The 17993-nt window shown below is 40.4% G+C and overlaps 1 protein-coding gene across 1 annotated transcript in view; it reads right to left on the reverse strand.

The window, feature by feature from the left end:
- CPNE4 (copine 4) overlaps positions 1-17993 on the reverse strand; it is a 511472-nt gene that overhangs the window by 192502 nt on the left and 300977 nt on the right. Inside the window, exon 5 of the mRNA XM_023207426.2 lies at positions 2092-2271. Within this exon, the coding sequence (XP_023063194.1) occupies positions 2092-2271 (180 nt within the window). The remainder of the gene's footprint in view (positions 1-2091; positions 2272-17993) is intronic.

Genomic DNA, 17993 nt, shown 5'->3' on the forward strand with positions numbered 1-17993 from the left:
ATGCCAGTCTCCCAATGCTCACTCTCTTATTCTGTGCTTCTCTGTAACAAAGCTTATGATGATTGCCATTTAATTAATTGTTGTGTGATTATTTTCATTCCATCTTTAGCCCCAACTAAACTGCTGCTTGAAGGCAAAGATTATGTTTTTGGCTCACCACCGTGTCACTGGCACCTAGTACAATGCCTGTCTTACTTGCAAGGTTAAGGACTTACTGGCTTTTGGAAAGATGAACCTTGTGGGGGACTAAAGATGTAAGTTTGAGGGTCAAACAGACAAAATTATCAAAGCTTTGGACCAAAAAAAAAAAAAAAAGATCTTTAGCCTACATGATTTCCACATTGATCTATCTTTACTTCTTGTGACAAAATATAAAATTTATGCATAGGACGGATGCCCATTGTTTAAGGGAGAATCTTGGCATGGCTCACATATCTATAAAAGATGCCATTTTAATCATTTTAAAATAGAAACAGGATTTCATCTCAAATCCACAATGCATTTATTCATTTAATACCTACTTACTGGACATTGTACCTGGTAAGATCCTTGAACTATCTGCCATCAATTCTTCAAAAGTCATTAGAGAACATATATTAATGGAGAATATTTCAGATTCTCTTTCTGTCTCCCCTCAACTATATTTCAATATTGGACTTTTGATCTTCACTAAAGGAATAAGAAATTAGTCAGTATATTTGCTGGAAAAGGGTAACTCAGGACACTGTCTATTTTGTCTCTTAGCGCTCACTGTGAGAAATTTCTTTTAGTGATAAGTGGCATGAAGCACGGATAGCACAAATGAACAAGCAAATATATATGCTTGCCATCTCTTTATCAGGTATACTGTTCCTGACAAATCCTTAAACCTGACCCTTACCTTGACAAGAGGTGAACCCAGGTTTTGTGGGTCTTAAGACATATAATTTGGAATTTCTCTTTGAGAAAAAAACTACAAAATAAAAATGGGACACAGAGCCATGGAAGGGGCCCACACGAGAGAGGGGATCTGAAATTAAAGCTTCATCAATTTCACAGTAAATCAGCATCTTGATTCAGTCAGGGAAAGTGGTCTTTTCCCACCCCACACCCCTTCACATTTTTTCTGACCCCTAAGAGTTGCTTACGTTGCTTTCTTACTTGAAAGGCCCCCCTCCTCTTTCTTCTGCAATCGTAGACCATGGTTTTTCAGATTTTGGTCCCACAATGCCTTCTTTGACTCTACCCAGTAGAAAAAAGCTCTCTCTTCCTTCAAGGCCCATGACCTTGTATAGAGAGCCCAGGGTATTTTGTAACGAACTACTCTATTTTAAGTGCATATTACTATGCCTTCTCCAGTAAGATTATCCACTATCTGGGCACAGGGACTGTTTTTTACTTTTAGACTCACTTACCACATTTCTGGGTACAACAGAAAGGAAAGGAAAAAAAGGAAGGTATTATAGAAGCAAAATGATGAAGTTTGGAGTCAGGGAGGCCTAGTAGAGTCCTAACATTGTCACTTATTAGAGTGGAAATTTCTTCAGATCACTTAACCTCTCTGAGTCTCACTTTTCCCACTGACAAAATGGATGTAATATTGATATTTATTTCACATGATTGTTGGGAGAATTAAGAGCTTTTATTTATTCATTGAGTATCTATTTAGCCCCTGCCTTGGGCTATTTTTGGTACCAGAGATGTCAAGTAAATGTGAGTGAGAAATACTTGCTGCACGGCGGTTCTCACAGCTGAGTTGGAGATGGAAATTTATAATGGAACAGGATAAGGCTATAACAGACATGTGAACAGAGCATAGAGCCAGACACATAAGTGCTCAATAATAGTTGTTGAATAAATGAGTGACACAATGGGGGAATTCAGAAGAGAAAGTTCTGAATTTTTCAAAATAAGAAATTGTACAGACTTGCAGAATCATCTCTACATAAACATAATGGATATGACACCACCTGGGAAGTTGTAAACGCTACACATTAAAGAAAATGCAATCAATAGGAAAAAGCAAGGATTAGATGAGGGGAGAAAGGAAAAGGGGGCAGGAAGAAAGGCCCTAGGATGGCAAGGAGGAGGAAGGGATGTCTGTTGACCCACCTGGCCAAGTGTGCACTCCATGCCACCAAGGAAATCGGCCTCCTTCAGTCCATTGTGGTTGCTGCTTATGTCATGGACTTCAAACCGCAGGCGCTGAACCTCCTCAAAGTAAAAGTCCACAGTAAACAGTTTTGAGTACACTGGGTTTATGCAGGTGCGAATCACTTCAGTCCTGTCAACCTGCAAGGAGAGAGAAAGAGAAAACCTATCAGAGATTAGGACTATTTTTATTATTACCCTTCAAGCAAATTCATCTCAGGGCACTTCCCTTCTTCCCAACCATAAATGTTCCCCACCAAGTCATCGGGGTGGGCAGTCCGAAAGTACAAAGTACAGGCAATACCTTCAGAGAATGAGATGAGTTTTAGGGAAGAAAATAATGTTAGACATGTAAATAACTTGAAGATTTAGAGCTCATTGTATGAGTTTGCATTATATAAAATTGTATCATTACATCATTGTGTCATTTTGTTGATGAGAAAATTGAGGTCCAGGGAATGGAAATGAGTGGGTGAGCATTATGCACAGTAAAAGCTTTTGAGTACACTGGGTTTATGCAGGTGCATAAATGATTGATTGATGCATTTCATGATTGATTCAACCTTGTCCTGCCTAATGTGCCTGAGGTCACATCTAGGCTCAGAAGGAAAGAAATCTGTAATTGATTAGTGATGTCTGATGGGCACAGTAATGGAGAAACTGCTATGTAGGTGTCTCATTTTAGCCAACTCTACTCTGAGTTTCCTACTCCATGATTTCCAGTATAATGAAGTAGAAAAACCATGAGAATAGATAAGATGATAACTGCCTTTGGTCTCGAGTATGCCCTTTATTCAGTGTATAATAATGACCCATTCATTTCAATTCCCTGGGCCTCAGTTTTCTCATCAACAAAATGAAAATTAGATTAGAGGGTGAAAAGTTCCTTTCTGCTGTAACATTCCATGAGCTATGATTTCCTTTGTCTTTTGTGATAATAGTTTTTCAGTTGTCCCCCTCTCTGATATTAACACACCTCTGCCACTTTCTGCACTATCCTGTGACATAGGAGGCTGATGTCTATGGATTGATTTTCCTGGCACCCTTTGACCTCTGGGTTCTGGCTGGAGTCAGCCAAATGGAGGACTTGGCAGAAGATCACAGAATGGAAGAACAGAGAGGTGCAGGCATGCCTCTATACACACACATTCTGCTAGCAGACTTCCTTCCGCACAGGGAGCTTTTGCTGGGATTTGGTAACATAGCACATCTTTCTTGTCCCTTCACATTGAGGGGCAGCAATGGCTTCCTGTTGTTGCTATCTCTGATGTCTTGGATGCCTCACTTTCTTTGTTGGCTCTTTTAACCCTGCCCATTTTCCTGTAAAGAGTTTAGTCCTTTAGGTTAAACTGTCTGGGTATGCCATCTGTTTTCTGCTAGGATCCTTATTGCTAAGATTCTTTTCCTACATACTTGTCACAAGTAAAATATACAAAACCATTTATATTTTGGGAAACTTTTAAAGACTAAGTTGTAGATAACCCAAGATTCTATAGCATCCCTATACTGGAGATACTCATCCTTCCTATATTACAAATCAACTGGAGCCTCTATGTACTGTCAGCTTTCAAATAGAGACATGGTTTATTGGATATTTTCTGACATTTGTTAGCATAAACTATGAAAAGCATTTATCTCACTTTCATATGAGTAAAGGAAAATAGTCTCTCAATAAAGGGAAAGCAGTTCTTAACTATACTATGCATGTCCATGTTGCCTAGCAAAGAAAATCTGATATTTGTTCTAGCCACCCCTGACATTCTTCAGTTCGGTGCTTTGTCTCCAGCCCTAGCCCTTCCTATGCAGGGATATATGTGAGAGAAAATTGTCCTTTAAGGAACACTACCTGCCATTGTTGGTTGGATGTACAATCCGGGTTGCAAGGGGAAGAGTGTCATTCTCATTATGTCCCCATCCAATAAATAGGCACACAGAAAACCAATCTCCAGCCCATTGCTGATTAGAATTTTACAAGTTATTGTTCTGACCAAAGGTTATCTGACTGTTCCAGCTTCCCACGGAAGACCCAGCTTCTATTTGGGCTAAATTATATATTCCTATATAATGTTCATTCAGAGGGTGATGGGACTGATTATGCCACTGGCCAATTGTGCAGGTTCAAGAATTTACTATATCAGCATAATTTTTTTTGTTATTGAGGGATAATAGTTTTGAATAATAGCAATTAGAGATCATAAACTAGTAGTCTGCAGGCATAAGCTGACTTGAAGGTATTTTATTTGTCCTACTTAAAGTATTTTACCTTCATTTTCCCACTTACTAAGGTGGCTGTTTTTACTACACTTCCTTTAGAAAAAATTTGGAATATCTGGCAACCTTGGGCCACATTTCTTCATGGCAACAATTGGAGACTGTCCCATTCAGACAAAGCATTTACTCTTTGCTTCTCACAGCAACTTCCAGGCCTTTCTCCCTCGTTGAATTTCTCTTCCTGGCTCCTAGAGGCATTTTTGCAATATCTTGTCCAAATTCATGGAATAATGAGGCACAGAAGATATTTAATTATATTTATGGTGTATCTTTTGATAGAGGATTTGGAAATAACCCCCAAGAAGTATGTTTTGGGTGGATTTGACATCCTCAAGACACAGAAAGGGCACCTTCTCTCCTTGTTGTTGGAAGAGAGTGCTGAGTAGGTTTAGATGATAGAAGATAGGTGATGGGAACTCAATCTTTGTTATTTTCGTTTAACTGCCCCAAAGGGCACAAATAAATGATGTGCATCAATCCTGGTACTTTTCTTCTAACTGTTGATTGTCCAATGGCATGCCCTTATATATATAAAGTTCATGTTGGCATCAAGCCACACACCTCAGACACACTATACAAGGTAAGTTGCCAGCACCGAGTGGCTTGGTTTTTTGAGGGAAATGACAAGATGGAAAGACATGAAATGATAAACATTTGCATTAGCAAGACAGACAATTTCCAAGGATAATCAGAAAGCCAGTAAGAATCCTGAATATAACTGCTCAGGAAAAGCAGGAAAATGACAATAAGGGAAGTGCTTGAAATAATAAATGCATATTTGAAAGATGTTTTAAAATATTTTGCATTTCCACTTATTATGGAAGATGCATTTTTTTTTTCTGGTGGCTAAATCCAGGTTTCACATGAGCAACAGGGCCTAGGATTGTTCGTTTCTCATTGAGAGGCATCAGGGTCAAAGCCATTGTTTCCAAAAGATCATTCACTTACTGGTGCTCCCAGGTGCATCCTAATCAACTGGTGGGGGTGGGGGGATGGAGGCTTTCTTTAAACTCAGATTCCTGTTCCCTAATCCCAGGTCATTCTGATGTAGTGAGTATAGGGTACGACCCAGAAATCTCTATTTTTAAAAATAGTGTTCTAGAGAGAATTCTGGTGTGTGAGCATCAGTCTAGGGGAAATGAGGAGATGTAGGGTCTATCTCATGCTCTTGTGTGAGGTCAAGTTTTATTTTAATGTTGCTTACCCTCTGTTATCCAGTCTGCAAAAATGTGAGTGCTTATCTTCTCTCTTCCCTAGTCGTGATGACTGATATATTCACACTGCTTTATAGTTTACAGAACATGCTTACATCCATTTTTAAAATTTGATTCTTATAGCAATCATGTGATGTAGATGTATACTATTGTACAAATGAGAAAAGTCAAGGTTAAATATCAGCACAAGGTATTGAATGTCAGAGTGGGCACCTGAACTCATGCCTTGTGACCTCAAAGTCTGGACTACTTTCCTCAATTCATGAGCATCCTTACAAAGGAAAAAGGCAGCTAGATTATGGTGTAATGGTGAGAGACTCAACCACTGAATATTGCATCTCATGAGAAGCTTTTAAAAATATCTAAAACATTTTTCAGTCTAACAATAAAGTCAGTAACAACTAACACTTTTGGATGGCCTGCTATCATGGTGCTCATTAAAAAAAACAGCATTATTGAGGCATAATTGGCATATAATAAACCACATCTATTTAAAGTATACAATTCAGTATGTTCTGACATGTGTATACTTGGAAAACATCACCGCAATCAAGAGAGTGAGCATATCCTGCACCCAAACTTTCCTCATACCCCTATGTATCCTCATCCTCTCAACCTTCCTTTCTTCCATTCCCGGGAAACTACCGATCTGCTTTCTGAGACCATAGTCTAGTTTGTATTCTTCATAATATTATATCAATATATATTATAATATACAATCTGTGGTCTTTTTATGTCTTTATTCTTTCACATAATATAATTGAGATTTATTCATATGGTATCAGTGGTTTATCCTTTTACTGCCCCCAGTCAATTACAGATGGACATTTGAATTGTTTACAGTTTTTGGCTATTACATATAAAACTGCATGACATATTCATATACTAGCCTTTGTATGGGCATGTATTTCCTCTTCTTTTGGGTAAATATGTAGGAGTGAAAGAGACTTTTGTTTAACTTTTTAAGTTCTAGTAGGTGTGGAGTGGTCCCTCGTTGTGGTTTTAATATTCATTTTCCTAAAACTAATGATGTTGAGACTCTTTTCGTATGCTTACTTGCCACCTGTGTATCTTCTTTGATGAAGTAGCTTTTCAAATCTTTTGACAAGCACTCTCTTTTCATTCTTATAACACTTAGGTACTATTATTATCCCTTCTTACTGGGAGATAGAGAGACCCCCATAACTTTTCCAATTTTACACAACTTGTAGGTAGCAGAGGCGGGATGTGAACCTATGTAGTTAAGCTCCAGAGCCTGTGTATTTAACCTCTATGCTATATAGTCAAGCAAATTTGAAGCATTTTTTTCATAAACATTGTTGCTCAAAGAATGCATCAGCCAGACAACAAACATAAAATGTGGAATTGATAGGGAAAGTCAAAGATTGAGGCTGCAATTGTGTCTCTGGAGATCTGATTTATCCACTGGACATATTTGAGATACAGTGGGAGCCCTGAACACTGCCCACAGAAATTGGATTGTGTGGCTGGGCGCAGTGGCTCACGCCTGTAATCCCAGCACTTTGGGAGGTTGAGGCGGGTGGATCACGAGGTCAGGAGATGGAGACCATCTTCGCTAACATGGTGAAAACCTGTCTCTACTAAAAATACAAAAAAAAAAAAAATTAGCTGGTTGTGGTGGCGGGTGCCTGTAGTCCCAGCTACTCAGGAGGCTGAGGAAGGAGAATGGCGTGAACCCGGAAGGCAGAGCTTGGTGTCATCAACAAACAGTTCAAGACTGTTTGTACAATGGCCATCTATTCTCTGGGACTTCCAAGGGCTGGAACTGCCACAGGCAAAGTTGCGGGAGAGGTGAGAGCTAAATCGTGTGATGCTATCAGTGGGAAGGAGGTGAAGGCAAAAGCCAAAATTATTGTCAGTCACTGAATGCTCTAAGGTTTCCTGGAGAAATTCAGGCCCTTATCATCACAGGGGTAACAGGTCTTGGTAAAGAATGACATCATAGGCCAGAGAGACACAAGAGGCCCTCAGGGCAGGCTTATAATTAGGTATTCCTTCAAACTGATATTCTTTAAATATTTTCGCAATATTTATTTAGTGAGGGTAGGGAGAAACTAATTTTCTCTGAATAAAGAATGGCTAATTTTTTTTATGTTTAAAAATAAAGGATTTATTACAGGCAATTTTTCAAACCACATAACTTCCAAGGAGACATATTAAACCACATAAAAGTTAGATAATAAAATGAATCACCAAGCCACCAGAAATAGCATTATTCAATTTCAGGATTTCAGCTGCTTGTGACTGCCGATTTTAAGTGACTGCCTCAGAGTTAGTGACTTGCCCTGTAGCTGCAACAAACAAGTTGCAGGTCTCAAAATCACTCAACAGAGAGAGAGAGGTTGGTACTGATGAGAGACAGTTTTAATTTTTAATTTAAATGGATTTTCTACTTTGATAGGATTAAAACTCTTTAACAGTTTGCTGGTTGTGTAAAGAGTCTCATGTGGAAACTTGAATTGACTTGTGCATTTCTTTGTGATATGTCTACATACTGAGGTTGCATCATTTCTGGCTGTCTGGCTGATCTGCCACACAGACTAGGGGTTCCTGCTCACTAGTTCCTAGGACTAAAAAAATGCCTGAGTCTTTGACAGGCTTTGTTTCTCCTTAACTTAACAACTTGGGTGGAAGTTGACTCCTGCCTAGTAAATTATTAAATTCCTTCTTGAAATGGATGGCAAATTAAGTATTCACCGACAGTGATGGGAACTTTTCTGCTCAGGCAGAAGGCACTTACATGTTATCTTCTTCAAGCTTTACCCTCATCAACTTTAAAACATACTTTTGTTTCACAGTTTGATATATTTGAAATTGGTGTGCATGTTTTAATTAATTACATGCCATTGTTTAATTGGAATATCTTTGAAATTGGAATGCGTGTTATAATTAATGATATACCGTTATTTAATTGGAATATCTCTGAAATTGGGATGCATGTTATAATTGATGATACACCATTGTTTAATTGGAATATCTTTGAAATTGGGATGCATATTATAATTGATCATATGTCATTGTATAATTGGAAACAATTTTTTTCTTTCCTAGGGATACGTAAAAATAATGGTTCATTGTAACACCGATTTGTCATTTTACAAATGATCCTATTAAATATATCATTCTAACTTTGCAAATGATAAAATAAAACTGTGCATCAGAAAAGTAGTGGCAAAAGACTCAAATCCAATCTTTCTCACTCTAGAATATATGCTCTTTTTACTATATCATTTGTTATAGGTTGAGTTTTGTCCCTCAAAATTTATATACCAGTATCTCAGAATGTGACTTTATATGGAGATAGGATTATGGCAGAAGTAATTAACTTAGGATAAGGTCATACTGGAGTATGGCGGGCCCGATTTGATATGATGAATGTCCTCATAAAAATGGGAGATTTTGACACAGACATGAACACAGGGAGAATGCCATGTGAACACAAAGGAAGACAGCAGAGTGGTGCAATCTCATGTCCCTCGTCACAAGCCAAGAAATGCCAAAGATTTCCAGCAAAACTACCAAAAATCAGGAGAGGGGCATTAAACAATTTCTTCCTAGTAACCCCAGAGAGAACCAGCTCTGTTGACTTCCTGACATCTTGATCTTGGACTTCTAACCTCCAGACTGTGAAGGAATAAATTTCTGTTGTTTAAACCACCCAGTTTGTATTGCTTTGCTATGACAACCCTAGCAAACAAATATACCATTCTGCCTCTCTTAAGAAACATCCCGACTGGCAGCACCACTTAATGGATATATCTCCAAAAAAGCACTCTTTACCCATCAAGCAATAAAACCTTCAAACACTCTAAACTGAACAAGTGATCTAGCATGACAAGTGTCTTTTTCTGACTCTCAATCCATTGAACCCTCCCTTCATCCTCCTGCCATGCACTTAACCTGGTTCTCAAGTAACGGGGCCTCTGGTGCACACTGGGTTCTGTTTATGGATCCCTTGGGATGAACATGCTGGGGAACCTGGAGCTAGACATTCCTGTCACCAGTAGACATAGCCTGGTACTTCTAGTATTCAAAGCAGACAGCAGGGTTGCATCACCTTGCTCAGGAATGTAGCTCAGAAGTAAATGAAATGAGAATCCCCCTGTAGGCACCACCAGAGAGGTCTCAAGTGCTAATGTGTTCTGAGTCTTCCTCTTCCTTCGCTGGCCTCCTCAGTGCCTTCAAGCTGCTGGCTCCATCCACACAGAGCCTGAGCCAATCCTGCCTGGTTTGCCACACAAGCATAGATCTCAGATACATCTTCCAGTGCCAAATGCCGCATGTCCTCCCCAGCTGTTCCTTTTCTCCAGTGCCAGTGTCCAGTTTGTGAGACTGTTTTCTGACTTCTCAGTTTGTATGCCTCATTGTCTTTTGCCCCAGTCCACTCAGCTTGAGGGACTTGTCACTGTCCTAGTGCTGTGTGATAGAACTTTCCATGATGTTCTTCATGGTCCAAACTAGCCACATGTAGGTATTCACCACTTGAAATGTGGCTAGTGGGACTGAAGAATGGAATTTTAAATTTAAATTTATTTTGTTTAAATTTAAATAGCCACATGTGGATAGCACTGCACTAGCCTGTGCCAGCTCTATCTCCCTGTAGATTAGTGAAATCCTGTATAATACGCACACATTTAACTGGCCTGGAGATTCCCAGGTGATGTCAACATATATACTAGTAATTCTCAAACTTTTCAAGCATTGAAACCACTTGGGGATCGCCAAACCAATTAATCTGGAAACTGTGTGGGGGTGGCAGAGAACCAATACATCAGCAATTTAAAAATCTATCCAGGTGATTCCAATGCACTGTCAAGTTTTAGAACCAATAATATTATATTCCAACTGTTATGGCTCAGCTCCATAGTGGATGACAACCAGGAACCAGGGCTATTGTGTGATCTACTCTGAATACCACACCCCAACCTCTGGATCAGACTTTGTATGCTAATACTTTCCTGCTTCTTTGGAAGCTGCCATTTTGACTGCTGCTTATGTCACTACAGGACATGAGGACTGAATGAAAGAAATAACCACATTATGGGCAAAGTTGGTTTATTTGGATGTTTTATCCAATCAAGCACTCCATTAACTGGCACACTCCCTATTTGTGAAACAAGAGCTAGTGAATATGGTACCCATTCTCCTTTACATCTTACTTTACCAGGTGTTTCTGCTCTGCTGTGTACCAGGAGACCAGCCCATATGTGGATTTTTTCTCAGGTTTCTTGGCCCAGCTCACCTTCTTTCAGCCAATGGGAAGCACCAGTAGGAGACTAGAAGACAGGAGGAACCCATGGTGTACCCTTTGCCTACAGGCCCTCCTAGCTGCCCTTCCTCCAGCTCTCCCTGGGTTCCAGTAACACTGCCACCTCTGCCTGCCCACCAAGTCCCTCTAATAGTAGCTTCTGACTATTGCTAGTCCCAGGACATCTCAGAGTCTCTTGCTGGTTCATTTAACCCTGCCCACATACCTTGAAGCAGTCCCTTCCTGAACATCTCTTTTTTTGCTGGAACTTTGATTGGTTCCTTAATGCTCTTAAAAATGTTTCAAGGCATTACAGAACCTGGAAGAACTAAATCTCAAGGGCAGGTGAAATTGTGTCCATTCTGATGGTTCATGATTAATAAATTATGGGCTTTTAAAACTTTGAAAACTGGTAATCCATATGTGATTCTTGTGGTAATTTCCTATTAGTGACAACACCATATTTCCCAATGTTATTCAACAATGGATCATAAGGAGCATTTACTGAGCGATGGGTATGCACCAAGAATTATTTAAACCACTTTACATACCTTATTCCACTTAATCATCCCAACAATCATATATTATGACTTACTGTTTTACACATGAGGAAACAGAATCAAAAAGGTTAACTTGCCTAAGGTCATCCAGCTGTTGAGTGATGGAACTACTTGAGATTTCCCTTAAAGCTGTTTCCCACGACATGGCACCTCTCTTGAAGAAGACAAATATATTCAGGTACCATCTGACCATAGCAATTTTTCAGTAGGGCCATTCTGAATGTGCAATACTCCAAACACCATCGTATGGGCAACAAACCCTGAAAAGTCTCTTCAATGTGACTGTTGAGTGTCCAGCACAGAGTTTTCTAATCTTCAAACTTTCTTTTCCTTCTCTTGTTATATTTTGCTCAAGTTCCTTCCACTTAGCTAAAGCCCCTCTAGAATATCTCAGGAGAAATCAAAATGTTCCAGGCCAGAGGACAACATATAATTCTATAACATAAAAGATGTTTTTCAGTCCTAAATCAACCGCCGTATATCCCCCCACTCCAGCTGTAAGCTGGCACATAAATATCAAGCAATCAGAAACTGCCTCACAAAATTCATGCCTGCCTGCTAAAAGCAGGCAGAACCTGCCAAGATTGGGAGCAGGAAGGTGTTGGATTGCAGTCACTCGAAGTTGCAGTGACTGTCAGATCCTCAGTTTATAGAAGCTTGGAGTCTAATGCCACACAAGTGTAAAGCAATTTTCACTTCACTCAGATGTTGGTTATTAACAGGATGTTCCCACCATCTCATTTCTCTGTCACAGCTGTGGAGTCCTCCAGAGAGGTCATCCGAGGATGGAGAGACTTGGTTTTCTTATCAATTGATGTTTGAAAATAGTGAAGAGGGACTCATCTGCGGGATGCTGCATATGCCCCCCAGGTCTGACACGCTCAGCAGCCAGCAGATTGGGAAGGCGGCCTTGCTGAGGCCTGCCTCAACCCTCCTCACGATAGGTATTCCAAGGAAGGGTAAAGTGATGGGGGTTGCCCTGAAGCTTGGGATCAGCTTCCTCGGGTTCCAACTCCCCCTCCTTCACTAAGTCCTTTAGAATCATACATGTTTGTCCTGCTTATTAGTCAATTCCCAATTGACCAAATTGTGAATTAGTCCACTGATCCAAGTGGACCTTCTCCAAATGCCACTGGTTAGGGAGGAGCCCTTCACCCTATGTCCACTGCTCTTTCCCATGGCACTCTGCTGTAAATCAGGAGGCGCTCACCCCTCCCTAACACTTTGCTCTTACCATGAAAAAGGTAGGATTGTAGATGTATGTTCTTGATAGCAGTAACCTTGGATCTTAAATTCTTAGAGTTCATTAAGGATAGGAATGGCAGTGGGTTTCATCCTGTCTCTCAATTCTGAGGGACTGGTGGAAATGTGGTGTTGGGAACATATCTGAAGCTGTCTCTGAATTTAGTGAGAAGAATGATCACTTAGCAATGCCCGCCTTGAATATAGGAGGAGTAGGAGTATCTCCTGTGTCACAGGTATGTCATTCCTCATCTATTCCTGTGGTTTAATTTTTAGTACATGAAACTGAGGTCCATAGATATTAAAATGACACTCTCAGGTCAGGTGCAGTGGCTCACACCTGTAATCCCAGCACTTTGGGAGGCCGAGGCAGGCAGATCCCCTGAGCCCAGGAGTTCAAGACCAGCCTGGACAAATAGCGAGACCTTGTCTCTACTAGAAACACAATACAAAAAATTAGCCAGACATAGTGGCACACTCTTGTAGTCCCTGCTACTCAGGAGGCTGAGGTGGGAGAATCACCTGAGCCCAGGGAGTTGAGGCTGCAATGAGCCATGAACGCACTGTGGCACTCCAGCCTGGGCAACAGGAGTGAAACCCTGTCCCTCCCCTGCCCCCCAAAAAAAGACACTCTCAAATTTCTGTAACTACTCTGGCAGTTGAGCTATGAATCCAGCCACATCACCTGACTCCTGGTACAGTTCTCATCTCACCACACCAAACTGCTTATTTCACAGCTTCCTGCACAGGGTGACTATAAGGTCTAGGGCCCAGTACTTCAGCATCAAGGTTTAAACATAAACATACACATACACTCATTCAGCCTTTCATTGTGGTTTTGTCAGTAAGGCCTCTCCCTCACAAATCTGAAAGAAAATTCTAAAGAAACAGGTTCCTGAAAAAGCAACCCTATAGAACTAGGCCATGCCAGGAAATGAGTTAGCCCAGGAACCCTACTGTGCAATCAGTCAGAGAGGACCTCACACCTCTCCAGACTGAGAGGGTGGGCTCACACAGCAGAGCATCATCATTAGACGTTACTGAATGTCCTCTCAATGGGATGATTAATACTTTAAAGCAGCATTTCCTGAAGTGTGTTTCATGAACACTAGCTCTACAGGCGGTTCCAGAAAATAAATTGTTCTGCAGTCAAATAAGGTTTGAGAACCCTTCCCACTGTACCCTTCCCTTAGAAACTCATCAAGCAGAACATATTTTAAAGGGTCTCAACGAGTTCTGTAGCAAATACATGTGTTAGGTTTCCTAATATTTTCCAAATGTATTTAGCCTTCTCTTTCTCTGTTATGAAATTCATAAATATCCAACCAAAGATATTTTAAGAAGTTTGCATTGAAGTGTTAAGAAAATAGACATCTCTATTATATGTTGTAGAGGCATTTTCTCTGAGAGCAAAGAAATGAAAACACAAGTGGAACAAATTGACTTCATACTCCATACCTGGCAAAGTGCCAACAACATATTGCTTGTTCAGTATTTATTACTATATTAAATCAATAAACAAATGAGACACCTATGAATGCATTTGGTATTTTGCACAATTTCCATAGGCCCTGCCTCTATTTTTACCTGATGTCTCTCTTGATCAACTTCTCTCCTCTACCTCCTCCTAAAATGTTAAGTTTCTATCTGAAGCCAAATATAAGTTACTACAAATTCTTATCACCATGAAACTAGCTCAGAAGTTAGAGTGGCAGAGATAGCTGAGTTTCTTCACAGCTTGCGGCAGAGTTCAATATGTGCCACAGGTTCCCCTGCCTTCTTTCCACAGTTAAGTAAGGTCACACAGTTTTGTTCAGGCATGAGTCTCAGGTCCTGCCCAGTGACAAATCCAGGGTAGTGCCCATGTGGCAGTAACTAACTTCAGTAAACTGGAATTGTTTTCCACAGTGGCCCAATGACTGGCATCCAATCCTTCTGCCCCATTTTCATATATATCACTTTTTGTTTTACTAGTTTCTAAAAGACTTCCTCTTGAAACCAAAAAGTTTGCAACATTTTACTACAGTTGTTAATGTAAAAGTTGAAGCTGCTGGCTGGGAAGGGTGGCTCACACCTGTAATCCCAGCACTTTGGGAAGCCGAGGAGGGTGGATCACAAGGTCAAGAGATGAAGACCATCCTGGCCAGTATGGTGAAACCCCATCTCTACTAAAAATACAAAACTTAGCTGGGCATGGTAGCGCATGCCTATAGTCCCAGCTACTCGGGAGACTGAGGCAGGAGAATGGCTTGAACCTGGGAGGCGGAGGTTGAGCCGAGATCACACCACTGCACTCCAGGCTGGCTACAGAGCAAGACTCCGTCTCAAAAAAAAAAAAAAAAAAAAAAAAAAGTTGAAGCTGCTTACACAAGGGTTGAGAGAAAGTATGGTGGGGTGGACACCCAGAGTTTAGGGATCACATTCTTTTACTTGAACCCTGACTGTCTGGAACTTGTCTCTACCCTGCAATAGGCTGAGGACTAGAATGTTCTAGACTAGCACAGATTATATCTACTCCTTTTCTACCCTAGAAGATTCAAGCTACTCCACACACCACAAAGCTCTCCAAATGCAGACTTTTTTCTCCTATTTCTGTTTCTGACACATAAACAGGATTGGTAATCAGAAAACTAATCTCAATGAATCTTCAATTCGCTACCAACCACTTGGGTTGAATGAATCATTATGAAAATTACCCTAAGACCGTCATAAGATAATTTCTGTATTAGAAGAGCTAACAATCCTCCTTCTCTTCCTTTTTCTCCTTCCCATTCTAAAACTTCTACTTCCCCTGTCTTTAAGTATATTGAATGCCTCTTTTTATGAAGTATCATGTCTTTTTTTTTTTTTTTTTTTCGAGAGGGAATCTCGCTCTGTCGCCTAGGCTGGAGTGCAGTGGCATGATCTCAGCTCACTGCAACCTCCACCTCCCAGGTTCAAGCGATTCTCCTGCCTCAGCCCCTCGAGTAGCTGGGCTACAGGCGTGCGCCACCACGCCCGGCTAATTTTTGTATTTTTAGTAGAGATGGGGTTTCACCATGTTGGTCAGGATAGTCTTGAGTGTTGTGTCTCTTTTAGAGGCATCTTCCACTAATACTCTGGCATCACTCCTACTTGTCGTTAATTACGTTGATACAATGAAGGGGTGACATTGCTGGATCCTTCATAAGGTGAAAGAACTATTAGTGAGTGGGGTCAAATCTTAAGTGGTGAAATTTCCCATCACACTATCATCAGTGTCAGCATCATTAAAATGATCAAGTGATTGATGTTTATTGCATGCTTACATTTTACAAGCACAGGGCTGGGCACTCTCAGGACCATAAGGAAGCAGCAAATCAACAATAGATAGAGGGCTTCAAGAGTTTATCATGAGCTCTGTGCTAAGCCCCCAGTGTTCATTCTCTTTTTGAAACTACGTAATAACCCTTCTATGCTGGCCCCTTGCTCAATAGGTTAGAGGGCTCAGGAAATGTAACCCAAGGTATATTGTTTTCTTGTGACAACATCAATTATTTCAGTGCTTAAACTTAGCCTCCTAGAGGACTTTTTTAAAAAATAGCAACCAAAACCTTCTTTTAAAATGTCTTATTTAGTCATCTAAAGTAAATTTTTCCAAAATGATTCCAATTAGCAATTTTTACTGATTTCCGTGCATTTACTCATTTACCCAAGGAAGATTGAATGAGTGCATATGATTTTTTCAGCACTGAGCCCTAGGGATTCAGCATTAAGCTAGATACATCTCCATCTATCCTAAAGCATAGAGTCCAGTTTATAATAGATGTGTTACTCAAGGTATCATTCATTCTGCTGAGATCGTTGAGTGCGCAGGATAGATATTCTGTGTGGCAGTGTTTATTGGCCACACTCTGTGGTGCCTTGTGGTGGAGACATTCCTGCCCCAGCTCAAAGAAAGATAGAAAATAAATTATCATAAGTAGAATCTTCATATATACAGTACGTGTGACAAATACAAGTGGCTCTTCATTGTGATAGTAAGAGTAGTTCTGCAATCCCATTATACACATCTGATCTGGCAGTTGTGCTGGGAGCTGAGCTGAATGTTTTTTGTATTTGTACAGCAAGACTTCAGGCTTTCAAGAATTAACAAGCAGGCGACCAAATGAAGCAAATTTTGGCTCCATAAAGGAAGACTTTTCATATAATCAGAAAAACCCAAAGACACCAGTTAATGGGCATGAAGATGAAATTTAAGCAACAGATGGGGGAAGGGAGGGGGAATGAACTAATTTTTAAGATTTCTTCCAACCCTGAAATTCTAATTCTATACCTGGTTTTAAATATGCGGTTTTTGGTTTTGTGGGTTTTTTTGTTTGTTTTTGTTTGTTTGTTTGTTTCTGGCTTTGACAGCCAGAGACTGGATAGTTTTTAATTACCTAGGGGATATGTTTAGTGGTTATGGATTATCTATGGTTCATTTGCAATTCCTTGATTTTGCTTAATCAAATGTGAGGTCATTTTCCTTGATTCAATGCAAATGCACGAACACAAACAAAACACAATGTGTACATATTCATTGTGTATTTCTCTTTCTTTTTCTTCTTCTTCTTTTTTTTTTTTTTCTCTTAAGATGGAGTTTTGCTCTCGTCACCCAGGCTAGAGTGCAGTGGCTCTATCTCAGTTCACTTCAAACTCCTCCCTGCAGGTTCAAGCGATTCTCCTGCCTCAGCCTCCCAAGTAGCTGGGATTACAGGTGCCCGCCACCACACTGGGCTAATTTTTGCATTTTTAGTAGAGACATGGTTTCACCATGTTGGCCAGGCTGCTTTTTATTTTCTGTATTTTTATACTTCAAAATCATGGAACCTTGCTGACCCTGGAGGGATCAGTCCTCTCAAGCCTAGCTAATTCTTGGAGACAGTAAAAGCTCACCTGCAGAGCCTTTTGTACACAAGCAAACCAGTCCAGAGCCCCTGCCTTTAACCACCTTTTTTAATTCAGTTTTTATACTCCGGGCCATTCCCCTGCCTTAATCACCAGGTACAGCTAGAGACAGTTCTTCTGCCTCAGAGGCTACTGAAATTAAACTGCCAATCCTACACCTGCCTACCCTCCCTTGCCACTTCTTGCTCACAGAGAAAAGGCTCTTGTGTACATTTTCCCCTTGCTCCCTCTGCCTTCTGACCAATGCCGCTGCTTCCCGCTGTGGCTGTGCCTCCTGTTTCAAGGAACTGTGAGTATAAACATCTTTCAGGACAGTCATTTCTGTGTCTGCATGTCTTACCATACCTGATTAAAACAAATCCTGGGTAAACTTAAAACAATGTGACTATAGGAAAGTAG

This window comes from Piliocolobus tephrosceles, chromosome 2 (assembly GCF_002776525.5).
Source record: "Piliocolobus tephrosceles isolate RC106 chromosome 2, ASM277652v3, whole genome shotgun sequence".
In the NCBI taxonomy this organism is placed as follows: Eukaryota; Metazoa; Chordata; class Mammalia; order Primates; family Cercopithecidae; genus Piliocolobus; species Piliocolobus tephrosceles.